Consider the following 13,014-nt stretch of genomic DNA (forward strand, 5'->3'; position numbering starts at 1 on the left):
AATAAAAAATCTGAAAAAAAAAAAAGCATATTACAAGCTAGTCACTAGTGCCTCACACCTATAATCTTAGTTATTTAGGAGGCTGAGATCTGTGGATTGCAGTTGGAAGCCATCCTAGGCAGGAAAGTCCATGATACTGTTCTCTGGCTGGAAGTTGTGTGGCTCAAATAGTAGAGAGCCCTTGAGTGAAAAAGCTAAAGGAGCTGGGCCCTGGTGGCTCATGCCTGTAATCCTAGCTACTCAGAAGGCTAAGATCTGAGATCACAGTTCAAAGCCAGCAGGGGCAGAAAAAGCCCATGAGACTTTTATCTCCAATTAACCAACAGAAAACTGGAAATGGCACTGTGGCTCAAGTGGTAGAGCGCTCACCTTCAGCTGAAGAGCCAAGAGACATCACTCAGGGCCAGAGTTCAAGCCCCATGACCGACCAAAAAAAAAAAAAAGCATAATAAAGGTATCTTAAATAGTACTATACCTGTCTAGCAAACTCAAATACTGTGTCATTCTTACCCCCACACCAATGTATTACAAAGATTTTAAATGTTTTCACTGTCCAGATCTGATGACTACATAGCCATTTAGTTAAACTTTCCCTAAGTGTAGATAAGAATATAAACAGAATGCATTTGATAGCTGGAATATGAGTAAAACCAATGCTATATTACCCACAAATATTCCAGACATGTACTTAAAAACTGCATTGTAGGTTAATAGTACATGTTGTGGGGCGTGCTTGAATTCAGGCACCAAGTCACTAACCAGCAATGGGCAAATTATTTAAGTTCTTTGTACCTTAGTAACCTTTGGTATTAAATATTACAGTGTGTATTATGGTATTATAACTATAAACTTGAGCATTAAATGTGAATAAGCATAAATCTAGAAAGAAAACTGAATAGTGAAAATAATGTACCTTTCTATCTTGTTAGCTTTTTTTTTTTTTTTTTTTTTTTACAAATTTTGAATTACATAAAGAGAAGGGCAGAGGTAGAATGTAAGGCCTGTTGTGATCGTTATTTGACTTAAGGGAGACTCTAACTCTTTGAGTGGTAGACTCAGTTTTAGGGTAATTTACCAGCTTGTTAATGTCCCATTAATGTGTCACTTTTATAGACTTAAAAATGCCTTCCTTTGACATATGAACATGGTGTAGAGGACTTTGCAGGTCTTTAAAGTACTAGATCACTCCCTTTTCTTAATTCTTTGTGGGCTGAGTTAAACAGTGCAGTAGAAGAATTTCTTTCTAGTAATATTGGCTGTTGTAATTCCTAGTGAAATGTTGGACAAGTAACTGATTGTCAGAGAATATTCATTGAGCACACTTTATATGATTTAGCTTTTATTATCCACTAGTGTTTTGGAGAGTCTTAGCAGTGTGGTCCAGTGTTGTTAGAAGTTTATTTTTGGTTTTTTTTGGGTTTGTCGGTCGTGGGGCTTGACCTCTAGGCTTGGGCGCTGTCCTTGTGCTCTTCAGCTCAAGGTGAGCACTCTATCACAGTGCCACTTCTGGTTTTCTAGTGGTTTATTGGAGGTAAGAGCCTCACGGGCTATTCCTGCCTGGGCTGGCTTTGAATCGCTATCCTCAGCTCTCAGGCTCCTGAGTAGCTAGGATTACAGGCGTGAGCCACCATCGCCCAGCTGTTGTTAGAAGTTTTAATATATAAAATGGGTGGTTTTTTTTTTTTTTTTTAGGTCTTAACACAGTTTACCAATGTGCTCTACCTCTGAGCTATACCTCCAGCCTCTAAGTTGTCTTTTTTTATAAATGTTCTCCTCACATGAAGAATTCTTCTATCTAGTTATAAAGAACATTTATTTCAGTGCTGGGAATTGAACCAAGGGCCTTACACATGCTAAGCAAGTGCCAGACTAATTTTTATTCAAAAGATACCCATTGTGGTGAACAGAGAGCATGTAAGAAGCAGAATTATACAAAGCTGGTGCAAGTGATGAATCACTTTGAACTTTGCACATTCTTCCTCCTTTAAAAATATTTTTGTTATCATTAAAATAGGGATACAGGTGGACCCATTGAAACAATGAGATGTGCAAGTCGTTATGTCGAAATTTACAACTTTGGTGTAGGGGGGTATCGGGGGAGGATGGGAAGGGATGGGAAGGAGAAACAAAGGAGGAGGCTATAATGCTTGATAAGAAATGTACTCATTATCTTGCCCATGTAATTGTAACCCCTCTGTACAGTATTTTCACAATAAAAAATATTTTTGTTTTTGTTGTTTTTTGGGGGGGATCCGGTCATGGGGCCTGAACTTTGGGCCTGGGCGCTGTCCCTCAGCTCTTCAGCTCAAGATTAGCACTCTACCCAGCCACAGTACCACTTCCGGCTTTTTTCTTATGTGGTGCTGAGGAATCGAACGCAGGGCCTCATGCATGCAAGGCAAGCGCTTTACCACTGAGCCACCTTCCCAGCCCTTAAAAATATTTTTAAAGCCGGGCGCTGGTGGCTCACGCCTGTAATCCTAGCTACTCAGGAGGCTGAGATCTGAGGATCGCGGTTCAAAGCCAGCCCGGGCAAGAAAGACCATGAGACTCCTATCTCCAATAAACCACCAGAAAACCGGAAGTGGTGCTGTAGCTCAAGTGGTAGAGCGCTCACCTTGAGCTGAAGAGCTGAGGGACAGCACCCAGGCCCAGAGTTCAAGCCCCACGACCCACCAAAAAAAAAAAAAAAAAAAAAAAAAAAATATATATATATATATATATATATATATATATAATATATATATTTTGTGTGTGTGTGGTGTTTTTTTTTGAATTTTTTTATTGTAAAGATACTATACAGAGGGTTACAGTTACATGAGTGAGGTAATGAGTACACTTCCTCTTGAACATTGTTACCCCCTCCATTGTTATATATATATATTTTTTTTAAGAAAAAGAAATAATAAAAATATTTTGGGGCAGGGAAGGTAGCTCGGTGGTAGAGTGCTTGCCTTTCATACATGAGGTCCTAGGTTCGATTCCTCAGCACCACATAAGCAGAAAAAGCTGGAAGTGGTGTTGTGGCTCAAGTGGTAGAGCGCTCACCTTGAGCTGAACTGCTGAGGGACAGTGCCTAGGCCCAGAGTTCAAGCCCCACAACCAACCAAAAAAAAAAAAAGTTCTTAATGTGGCTCATACCTATAATTCTAGCTACTCATGAGGCTGAGATATGAGGATTGTGGTTCGAGGCCAGCCAGGGCAGGAAAGTCCCCAGGACCAGCTAAAAACAAGAACAAAAAAAACTTCTCTAGGCTGGGGATGTGGCTTAGTGGTAGAGTGTTTGCGTAGCATGCATGAAGCCTTGGGCTTGATTACTCAGTACCACATACACAGAAAAAAGCCAGAAGTGGTGCTGTGTGCTAGCCTTAAGCACAGAGAGGCTCAGAGACAGTGCCAGGCTCTGATTTCAAGCCCCATGACTAGCAAAAACAAAACAAAACACAAAACAAAACAAAACAAAAAAAACCACTTCTCTAAAATAGTTTTGTATCTTTATTTTATAGGCTTCTGAGAATTTTATTTATTCTTGTGCTGGATGCTGTGTAGCTACCTATGTTTTAGGCATCTGTGATCGACACAATGATAACATAATGCTTCGAAGCACAGGCCACATGTTTCACATTGACTTTGGAAAGTTTTTGGGTCATGCACAGATGTTTGGCAGCTTTAAAAGGTATTCATACTATTACTGTTGAAGAATAGCTGTTGTTACTGTAACCAAGTAATATGTTACTATTTACCAAGTTAATGTTCCAAACCTTGTCCTTCTTGCTCTGTTTTGCCTTTGAACATAGATAGGGATGAACTAGGCCTTGAAATGACTTTACCACTTAGTACACAAGCTATTGTGTGTAAACTTTTAAATAAATTGATATATATTTTATCTAGGTTTTAGTATCTGTTAGAAGTGGCTCCATTTGTATAATAGTATAAAATTTTATATATTTTAACTTCCGTTTGTATCTCTATTTACAAATATATGTGTGGCTGGGCGCTGGTGGCTCATGCCTGTAATCCTAGCTATTCAGGAGGCTGAGATCTGAGGATCGCGGGTTCAAAGCCAGCCCAGGCAGGAGAGACCATGAGACTCCTGTCTCCAATAAACCACCAGAAAACCGGAAGTGGCGCTGTAGCTCAAGTGGTAGAGCGCTCGCCTTGAGCTGAAGAGCTGAGGGACAGCGCCCAGGCCCAGAGTTCAAGCCCCACGGCCGACAAAAAAACAAACAAACAAACAAATATATGTGTGTATATATATATGTAATATATATTCAGTCAAAATAATAAGGTTCTTATGTGATTGTTTTCCTGAAAATATGAATTTACAGGAGTTAGTGAAATTTCACAGTTTGATACTAAGTTTCCTATTTGGAAATTGCTGTAGTCATATAACTTTGTTTAATAACCATATAACAATAATCATCATAGTTGGATATAGTCTAAATAATGCTCTGTTTGTGTTTCATTTTAAATAGGGATAGAGCTCCTTTTGTACTTACCTCTGATATGGCATATGTCATTAATGGGGGTGAAAAGCCTACCATACGTTTCCAGTTGTTTGTGGATCTCTGCTGTCAGGCCTACAACTTGATAAGAAAGCAGACCAACCTCTTTCTTAACCTACTTTCACTGGTAACTTTCTTTATAACAGTTACTTAATTGTATTTTAGTGTATATTTCAGTATTTTAAGGGGATATGAAAAGTATGAACCATCAGATCCATTTATATAAAATACAAACAATAAATCCAGAGTAGTGACCCTGGGGGAAGAGAGTAGTAACTAAAGCCTAAGGAAAGCATCTAGGATGCTATTGAACAGTTGTGGCCTAATTTGGTTATCTTCAGATTGTGAACATTCATTAAATTATATATTTAGTGTTTTTATACTTTCTGAGATATGTTATAGTTAAAAAGAACAAAAACAAAGTAAAAAATATGATTATTGTGACTGAAATTGCTGTAATAAAAACAAACGTAGGCAAGGAGGGCTGTATTTCACACCTTTATTCCATAAATGAGTTTTATAATTTTCAACAAGTCACTTACCTTCTTTGGCCTCAATTTTCTCATTTAAAGAGTCACTTAGGTCCTCAAAACGCTAGCAAACTCTTCAAAAGTGTAATTATATTTTTTCCCCTTTAGTCTAATTACTTGATCAGCAGAAAATTTAACTCACAAAGCTTTTTTCCCCCCTCCTTCTGTAGATGATTCCTTCAGGTTTACCAGAGCTAACAAGTATTCAGGATTTGAAATACGTTAGAGATGCACTTCAACCCCAGACTACAGATGCTGAAGCTACAATTTTTTTCACTAGGTATGTCATAATTAAATACACTGTTGAGAAGTCATGTACCAAATTCAAGTCTACCAGTACCACTAAAAATAATTTTATTTATTGAATAACTATTGAAGTAATATTTACTAAAAATATTTTATAAAAGATTTTCAGCTGAGTGCCAGTGGCTCTTGCCTGTAGTCTTAGCTACTCATGAGGCTGCGATCTGAGGATTGCAGTTAGAAGCCAACCCTGGGCAGGAAAGTCTGTGAGACTCTTATCTCCACTAAGCTGTTATTACATGAAGTCATACATGGTATTTGCATTTTGTTTTTTTTCCATATCTGGAGCTTGAACTCTGGACCAATGAATGTGCTGTCCCTGAGACTCTTTGTAGTTAAAGCTAGCACTCTACCACTTGAGCCATAGCACCGCTTTGTGCTTTTTCTGAGTAGTTGATTGGATATAAGGGTTTCACAGACTTTCCTTCCCAGGTGGGCTTTGAACCATAATCCTCAGATCTCAGCCTCCTGAGTATACTTGCAGCTTTTTTTTTTTTTTTTTTTTGGTCATGGCGCTGACTCTGGGCCTGGGTGCTGTCCCTGAGTTCTTCAGCACTCTCCCACTTGAGCCACAGCACCACTTCCATTTCAGCTTTTCTTAGTAGTGTGTTGAAGATAAAAGTCTTACAGACTTTTCTGCCCAGTCTGGCTTTGAACCACAATCCTCAGATCTCAGCCTCATGAGTAGCTAGGATTACAGTGAGCCAGTGGTACCCAGATGCTGTTACTGTTTTAAAAACAGATCTTCAGCTGGGTTCCAGTAGCTCACACCTATAATCTTAGCTACTAATGATGACTGAGATCCTAGGATTGTGGTCTGCAGCCAACCCTGGCAGCAAAGTTCCTAAGACTCTTACTTCCAATTAACTACCAAAAAGCCAGAAGTAGTGCTATGGCTCAAGTATTGAGGTGCTGACTTTGAGGGAAAAAACTCAGGGACAGTGTCCAGGCCCTCAGTTCAAGCCCCAGGACTAGCGCACACGCACACGTACACGCACACGCACACACACACACACCAGATCTGCACTGTTCACTTTACTACTGCCACATCATCATAATATCACAGCAGGGTGAGACACATGAGCTTTTTTGAGGGGAGGATTGGAGCTTGGTATGTGTGCACCCCCCAATACTCTGGTTTGAATTCAGGACATTGCACTCTCAACTTAGCTTTTTCACTCATGGCTGGCAGTCTACCACACTTCCAACTTTTTGCTGGTCAATTGGAGGTAAGAGTCTCATGGACTTTTGTGTCCAGGCTGACTTTGAAGCTTGATCCTCAGATCTCAGCCTCCCCTGAGTACCTTCCCCTGCGCATCCTCCTCCTCCCCCACAAATGGTACTGGGAATTTAGCCCAGGGCTTTGTCCTTGCTAGGTAACTGTTCTACCTCTGAACTATAGCCCCAACCCTTACTTTGTTTCTTAGATTTCTTGTTTAGTTTGCTTACCCAAATGTTTTATCTAGGTCTACCTTTATATCTCTGCTGAACTTTACATCCTATCCAAACTTTTCTCTGACTGAAACAATGATTATCTGAAGACTAGCACTAAATTCTTCTCTATTTCGTAGAGTATTTTAAATTTGAATTTTTATAATGTCTTTTTTTTATTACATTAATCATCTTTATTTCTAATAGTTCTTTAACTTCTTAGATTCTTTATGGCTCCAGAAAACTCCGTATCCTTTTTTTTTTTTTTTTTTTTCTGTGCTAAAATGTTTGATGCTGGGGTGAAGTGTATTTTGAGAGGTCTTGGGCTTAAAGAACAAAGAGAATCCTTGCTTGTCAGGGTAAGAATCTGCTTAATATTTTAAAAGGCATGAAAGTATTTTCCATCTTTTATTATCGTGAAATTTAGCATGTGTCCCCATGAGATACACGATTTACTGATAACAAGTTTTCTGATTATTTTGCAGGCTAATTGAATCAAGTTTGGGAAGCATTGCCACAAAGTTTAACTTCTTCATTCACAACCTTGCTCAGCTGCGTTTTTCTGGTCTCCCTTCTAATGATGAAGCTATTCTTTCATTTTCACCCAAAACATACTCCTTTAGACAAGATGGTCGAATCAAGGAAGTCTCTGTTTTTACATACCATAAGAAATACAACCCAGATAAACATTATGTAAGTTTGGTTTAAATATTTGTCAACAGTGGTGCATATATTACTGTTGTCCTTCAGATGTTCTTTGCTGACTTCTAAAGTTCTAGGCATTTGTTGTATTTGTGCTTGCTGCTCCTGTAGATCTCAAATATAAGTAAATGAAGTTTCTCTATTTGTTTTGTATTTATTATTAAATTTGCTTTAAAACTATGAGGGCCAAAATATATCCTTCTTTCAGAGTCAAGGAATATTACTGTTTTCTGATTCCTTCACTGTTTTTCTTAGTTACAAGGTAAAGCCTGCTCACTATAACACATTCAAACAATATAATTCAAAATGTCTTTAAACTTCTGGGCCATGATTGTGCATGCATGCCTGTGGTCCTAGCTACTCAGGAGACACAGAAATGGGAAGATTATAGTCTGAGGCCTGCCTGGGCAGTTAGTGCAAAACTGAAAAATTAAAAGCGTAAGATTTGGGGTGTAGCTTGAGTGTAGGGTAAGCATAAGGTTCTGCATTCTCTGTGCTGTCCCCACCCCCCAAAGTTTTTAGCTCCCATTCTACTCTTCAGTAAAGTATTATAATGTGCATGTGCGTATGTACACACACGCATGCACACAAAGTACAAAGTTTATAAAGAAAAGTAAGCCAGGTTCAAGTGGTTTAAGCCTGTACTCCCAGCAACTTGGGAAACTCAGTTTTGAGGATTGAGATTCAAAGCCAGCTCAGTTAGGAAAGTCTGTGAGCCTCTTATTGGCAAGTAATCCCCCAAAAGCCAGAAGTGTATCTCAATGGATAGAATGCTAACCTTGAGCACAAAAGCTCAGGGACAGAGCCAGGCCCTGAGTTCAAAAGCCCCAGAACCATCACCAAAGAAAAAAAATGTTTTATTTCTCTACCTGATACCATAAAATTACCATCTTCCTTGCTGTAATTTTTCATCCTGTGCTGTTTTTTCCATTTATTTAATGCTGAGGATCAAATCTATGTTCTCATGCATGCCATGAATATCACAGAGCTATAGTTGCAGCCATGTACCAATATTTTTGTTGGGAAATACTTTTTAGGATTACAAGTTTTTTTTTTTAACATTTGATGAGTTCTAGTAAGCAATTTCACTTTCATTTTAGCCATTTAATTAGTAATTTATTCTGTATCCAGTGCCTTATAATTATACCTTTAAACAAACTAAGGCTCTGGGCACTGGTTGCTCACACCTGTAATCCTAGGTAGTCGGGAGGCTGAGATCTGAGGATGGTGGTTTGAAATCAACTCTGACAGGAAAGTCTGAGACTCTTCAATTAATCACAGAAAAGCTAGAAGTGTGCCTGTGGCTCAAGTGGTAGAGTGGTAGCCTTGATCAAAAAGGAGCTCAGGAACAGTGCCCAAGCCCAGAGTTTGAATCCTAGGACCAGCAAAAAAATATAAATTAAATTTATATATATTCCTAAATTTACTTCTGGTTTTCCATGGATATATCTGATTCTTTCTGTACCACTACTGTACTTTTTAAAGTGTTTAAAGTAGTTTAAATTACTAGTAAAACAGATTTAGTCCCAATTGATAGCCCATTTTGGGGGGGAGGGGGTCCTTTTTCCTATTTGCTTTCTTAAATGAACTACTTATATTTTTACTGTTTTCACTGGGAATGTACCAAGTTTCCCAATTTGTAAAATATATTTAATCTTTGAAATAAGATCACCTTTACTTTCAAGTTTTTATTTATATATTTTAAAATAGTTTGCTTTTATGATATGTGCTAGAAATACAATGACATATTTGTTGTTTTCTATCGATTACATACATTACAAATTAAAAGCACTTGAATTAAGACATATTATTAATTTAATGCACTTCTTATGTGATTTATTTTCAGATTTATGTTGTCCGAATTTTGAGGGAAGGACAACTTGAACCATCATTTGTATTCAGGACATTTGATGAGTTTCAGGAACTTCACAATAAACTCGGTATTATATTTCCACTTTGGAAGTTACCTGGGTATGTTCCAATCCTTGTGCAAATTAATGTTGTTTTTACATATAGGAAAACAATCCTCAGATGTAGAATATTTTCTGTTAATCCTAAGACATTTGCTTACACTTCATAAAGATGTAATTTAGAACTAAAGAACTGAAAGTTTTTATTGAGTCAGAAATGAATTTGTGATTAAAATTTTAAATTGTGGAAGAATTCTCCAGATTCCTAATTTTAGTTGAAATGTTGGCTTTGTTTTCTCTATCAGAGTAAGCAGGACAGATAATTTGGAATATTAGTTTAAAAGTTGAAATGCTGGGCTGGGAAGGTGGCTCAGTGGTAGAGCGCTTGCCTTGCATGCCTGAGGCCCTGGTCCGATTCCTTAGCACCACATAAGCAAAAAGAAAAAAGCCGGAAATGGCGCTGTGGTTCAAGTGGTAGAGTGCTAGCCTTGAGCTGAAGAGCTGAGGGACAGCGCCCAGGCCCAGAGTTCAGGCCCCATGGCGGACCCCCCCCCCAAAAAAAAAAAAAAAGTTGAAATGCTAGGACTTGAAGGTATGGCTTAGTAGAGTGCTTGCCTAGCACATGTGATACCTTCAAAATCACATACACAATCACTGCATAAGTAACCTAGATAGGCCATATTAAGCCCTTCTGATAAACATATTGGAGCAGATATTACAGGCTGTTAATTAGAATCTTAATGCTTTGCTTTTTCTCTGATAACATCTTTGGAAACCCTCGCTTTTACTGTAGCTTAGTGATAAGCAAATTTCTTGTGTCATGTTGTTCATATCCTTTCCAGACAAGATCCCAAAAGTAAGGAGACAAAGTAGATATTCAAATTTGTTTCACCTGAACTTATAATATATTAAGACTGTACTTTGTCTCTTAAGTGTGAAGAATGTTTCTAAGGAAATATTGTGTATGATTCTATACTTTTAGATGAAATGCTTTAAATCCCACTTTTTGTTTCATTTTGTAGCTTTCCTAATAGGATGGTCCTAGGAAGAACACACATAAAAGATGTAGCAGCCAAAAGGAAAATTGAGTTAAATAGTTATTTACAGAGTTTGATGAGTGCTTCAACAGATGTAGCAGAGGTAACCTTCCTATATACCTTATGATACCTTTTATGCTACATAATGCTTAAACTAATCGTTCTTTTTTCTCTTCCATTTTAGTGTGATCTTGTTTATACTTTTTTCCACCCTTTACTTCGTGATGAGAAAGCTGAAGGGATAGCTAGGTCTGCAGGTGAGGTTACTTTTTTTCTCTTTATTAATAGTTCATGACCTACAAGTCTTAAGCTTTTAATGAATGTGGTAGAGTAGCAATGGATTTACTGACTACAGTCAGTAAACTTATCTGCCCACATAATACATCTTTCCCTACAGAGCTCTTGGAAATAAAGCAAAAGTTCTTCTGTTGCGGCTTGAATCAAAGCAGACAGAATGAAATGAAGTATTTATATTTTCAGGTGCAGGTCCCTTTAGTCCTACACCAGGCCAAATAGGAGGAGCAGTGAAGTTATCTGTTTCTTACCGAAATGGGACTCTCTTCATTATGGTGATGCACATCAAAGATCTCGTGAGTGATTATAAAATAATGACTGTACAGGGAACCTAGACCTTGGTTGGAAGCATTATGATTAAGTAAATGCTTTTCCTTGTAGGTTACTGAAGATGGAGCTGACCCAAACCCCTATGTCAAAACATACCTACTCCCAGATACTCATAAAACATCTAAACGTAAAACCAAAGTTTCACGAAAAACTAGGAATCCAACATTCAATGAAATGGTAGGTTATAGTTATTCCTAACATTTTCCTAGATTTGTTATGTTGATATTTTAGACTTAAAAATATTTTAAACGTAACATTTTTAGACTTTAGTTGCTGAACTATTTATTTCTCAAAGCAACTCAGTTACAGTGCCATGGGATTTAATGAAATGACATAGGATAGAGCCGAGCCTTCATAGACCTTTAACTTTTTTTCTCTTTTTTTTTTTTTTTGGGGGGGGGGGTCAGTTGTGGGCCTTGAACTCAGGGCCTGGGTGCTGTCCCTGAGCTCTTTTGCTCAAGGCTACTGCTTTCCCACTTTGAGCCACAGAGCTAATTCCAGTTTTTGATTAATTGGAGGGATTTTCCTGCCCAGGTTGGCTTTGAACCATGATCTGACCTTTAACTTTTAAAGAGCAGGATAGTGGCCAGTGAAGATGCAATCTGCCAAGGAGTATGTTTGCAACTCACCTGCTGCTAAATCAAGTAGGTGATGATAAAAGAAAAAAGATACTAAGAGCCATGATTCAAGGCAGGCACCAGTGGCTCATACATGTAAGCATAACTTCTCCAGAAGGTAAGATCTGAGGGTCACAGTTCAAAGCCAGTGTGGGCAGAAAAATCCATGAAACTTTTATCTCCAGTTAACTGCAAAAAGTCAGAAATGGACGTGTGGTTCAGATGGTAGAGTACTATCATTGAGCAGAAAAGGCCAAGCAAGAGTTCAAGGCTCTGAATTCAAGTGCTATATAGCATGCATGTGGGACACACACACACACACACACACACACACACACACACACACACACACACACACACACACACACACACACACACACACACACACACACACACACACACACACACACACACACACACACACACACACACACACACACTTCAGTTGTTCTTCCATTGTCTGATACAGTATTCTCATGAAGTGGTTTTACAGTTTGCATTTAAATACTTACAGCCCATCTAATTTTGTCTTGAGCAGCTTCTAATGCTTATATTTTTATTATATTCAAGGCTTCACTGACTACTAATTGTGCTCTACCAAAGAGCAGAACCTTCAAACACCATTTAAATATGTTTTAATCTCTCTCAGTAACACTCTTGAAAAAGTGCTCAAAATTGAAAATAGCAAGTAAGATACCAGCTGAATTGGATGACTTTTAACTGCTAAGCTCTTAGAACATGTTAGTTTCTCCTGCCTTGTCTTCTTAACTACTTCTTGTGAGCAAATATTTGTGTACCTTAATATTCTATCCCCACAAGAAGATCCTTAGTAGAAATTGAAAGCAAATCTTCTCAAAGTTATAAATTTATTAAAACCTGTAGAAAAGTTAGGCGTAATGGAGCATACCTGTAATCCCAGAGCTTGAGAAGATGAGGCAGGAAATTACTTAACCCCTTTCAAAGTACATATACAAAGTGTCTTGACCAATTTTATTTATTTATTTAACCAGTCCTGGGGCTTGAACTCAGGGCCTGGGCATCGTCCATGAGCTTCTTTTGCTCAAGGCTAGCATTCTTCCACTTGAGCCACAGTGCCACTTCCAGCTTTTTGGTGGTTAATTTGGAGATGAGTGTCATAGGCTTTCCTGCCTGAGCTGGCTTCAAACTAGGATCCTCAGATCTTAGTATCCTGAGTAGCTAGGACTATGGTTGTGAGCCACCAGCATCGGACTGTTGGTTTGTTTTTATAATTTTTTATATATATACATTTTGTTGTTGTTGTTGGTCATGGGGCTCAACTCTAGGCCTGGGCGTTTCCCTCAGCTCCTCAGCTCAAGGTGAGTGTTCTACCACTG

General features: G+C 38.3%; 1 protein-coding gene across 4 annotated transcripts in view; it reads left to right on the forward strand.

Moving 5' to 3' along the window:
• Pik3c2a (phosphatidylinositol-4-phosphate 3-kinase catalytic subunit type 2 alpha) overlaps nucleotides 1-13,014 on the forward strand; it is a 109,713-nt gene that overhangs the window by 91,952 nt on the left and 4,747 nt on the right. For all 4 annotated transcript variants that reach the window (XM_070032801.1, XM_070032799.1, XM_070032798.1 and 1 more), the window contains 9 exons: nucleotides 3,507-3,676; nucleotides 4,476-4,632; nucleotides 5,206-5,315; nucleotides 7,255-7,462; nucleotides 9,318-9,442; nucleotides 10,404-10,521; nucleotides 10,603-10,675; nucleotides 10,899-11,008; nucleotides 11,094-11,219. In XM_070032801.1, coding sequence (XP_069888902.1) covers nucleotides 3,507-3,676; nucleotides 4,476-4,632; nucleotides 5,206-5,315; nucleotides 7,255-7,462; nucleotides 9,318-9,442; nucleotides 10,404-10,521; nucleotides 10,603-10,675; nucleotides 10,899-11,008; nucleotides 11,094-11,219 — 1,197 coding nt within the window. The remainder of the gene's footprint in view (nucleotides 1-3,506; nucleotides 3,677-4,475; nucleotides 4,633-5,205; nucleotides 5,316-7,254; nucleotides 7,463-9,317; nucleotides 9,443-10,403; nucleotides 10,522-10,602; nucleotides 10,676-10,898; nucleotides 11,009-11,093; nucleotides 11,220-13,014) is intronic.

This window comes from Dipodomys merriami, unplaced genomic scaffold (genome assembly GCF_024711535.1).
Source record: "Dipodomys merriami isolate MVZ:Mamm:240054 unplaced genomic scaffold, mDipMer1.0.p SCAF_21, whole genome shotgun sequence".
Classification (NCBI taxonomy): Eukaryota; Metazoa; Chordata; class Mammalia; order Rodentia; family Heteromyidae; genus Dipodomys; species Dipodomys merriami.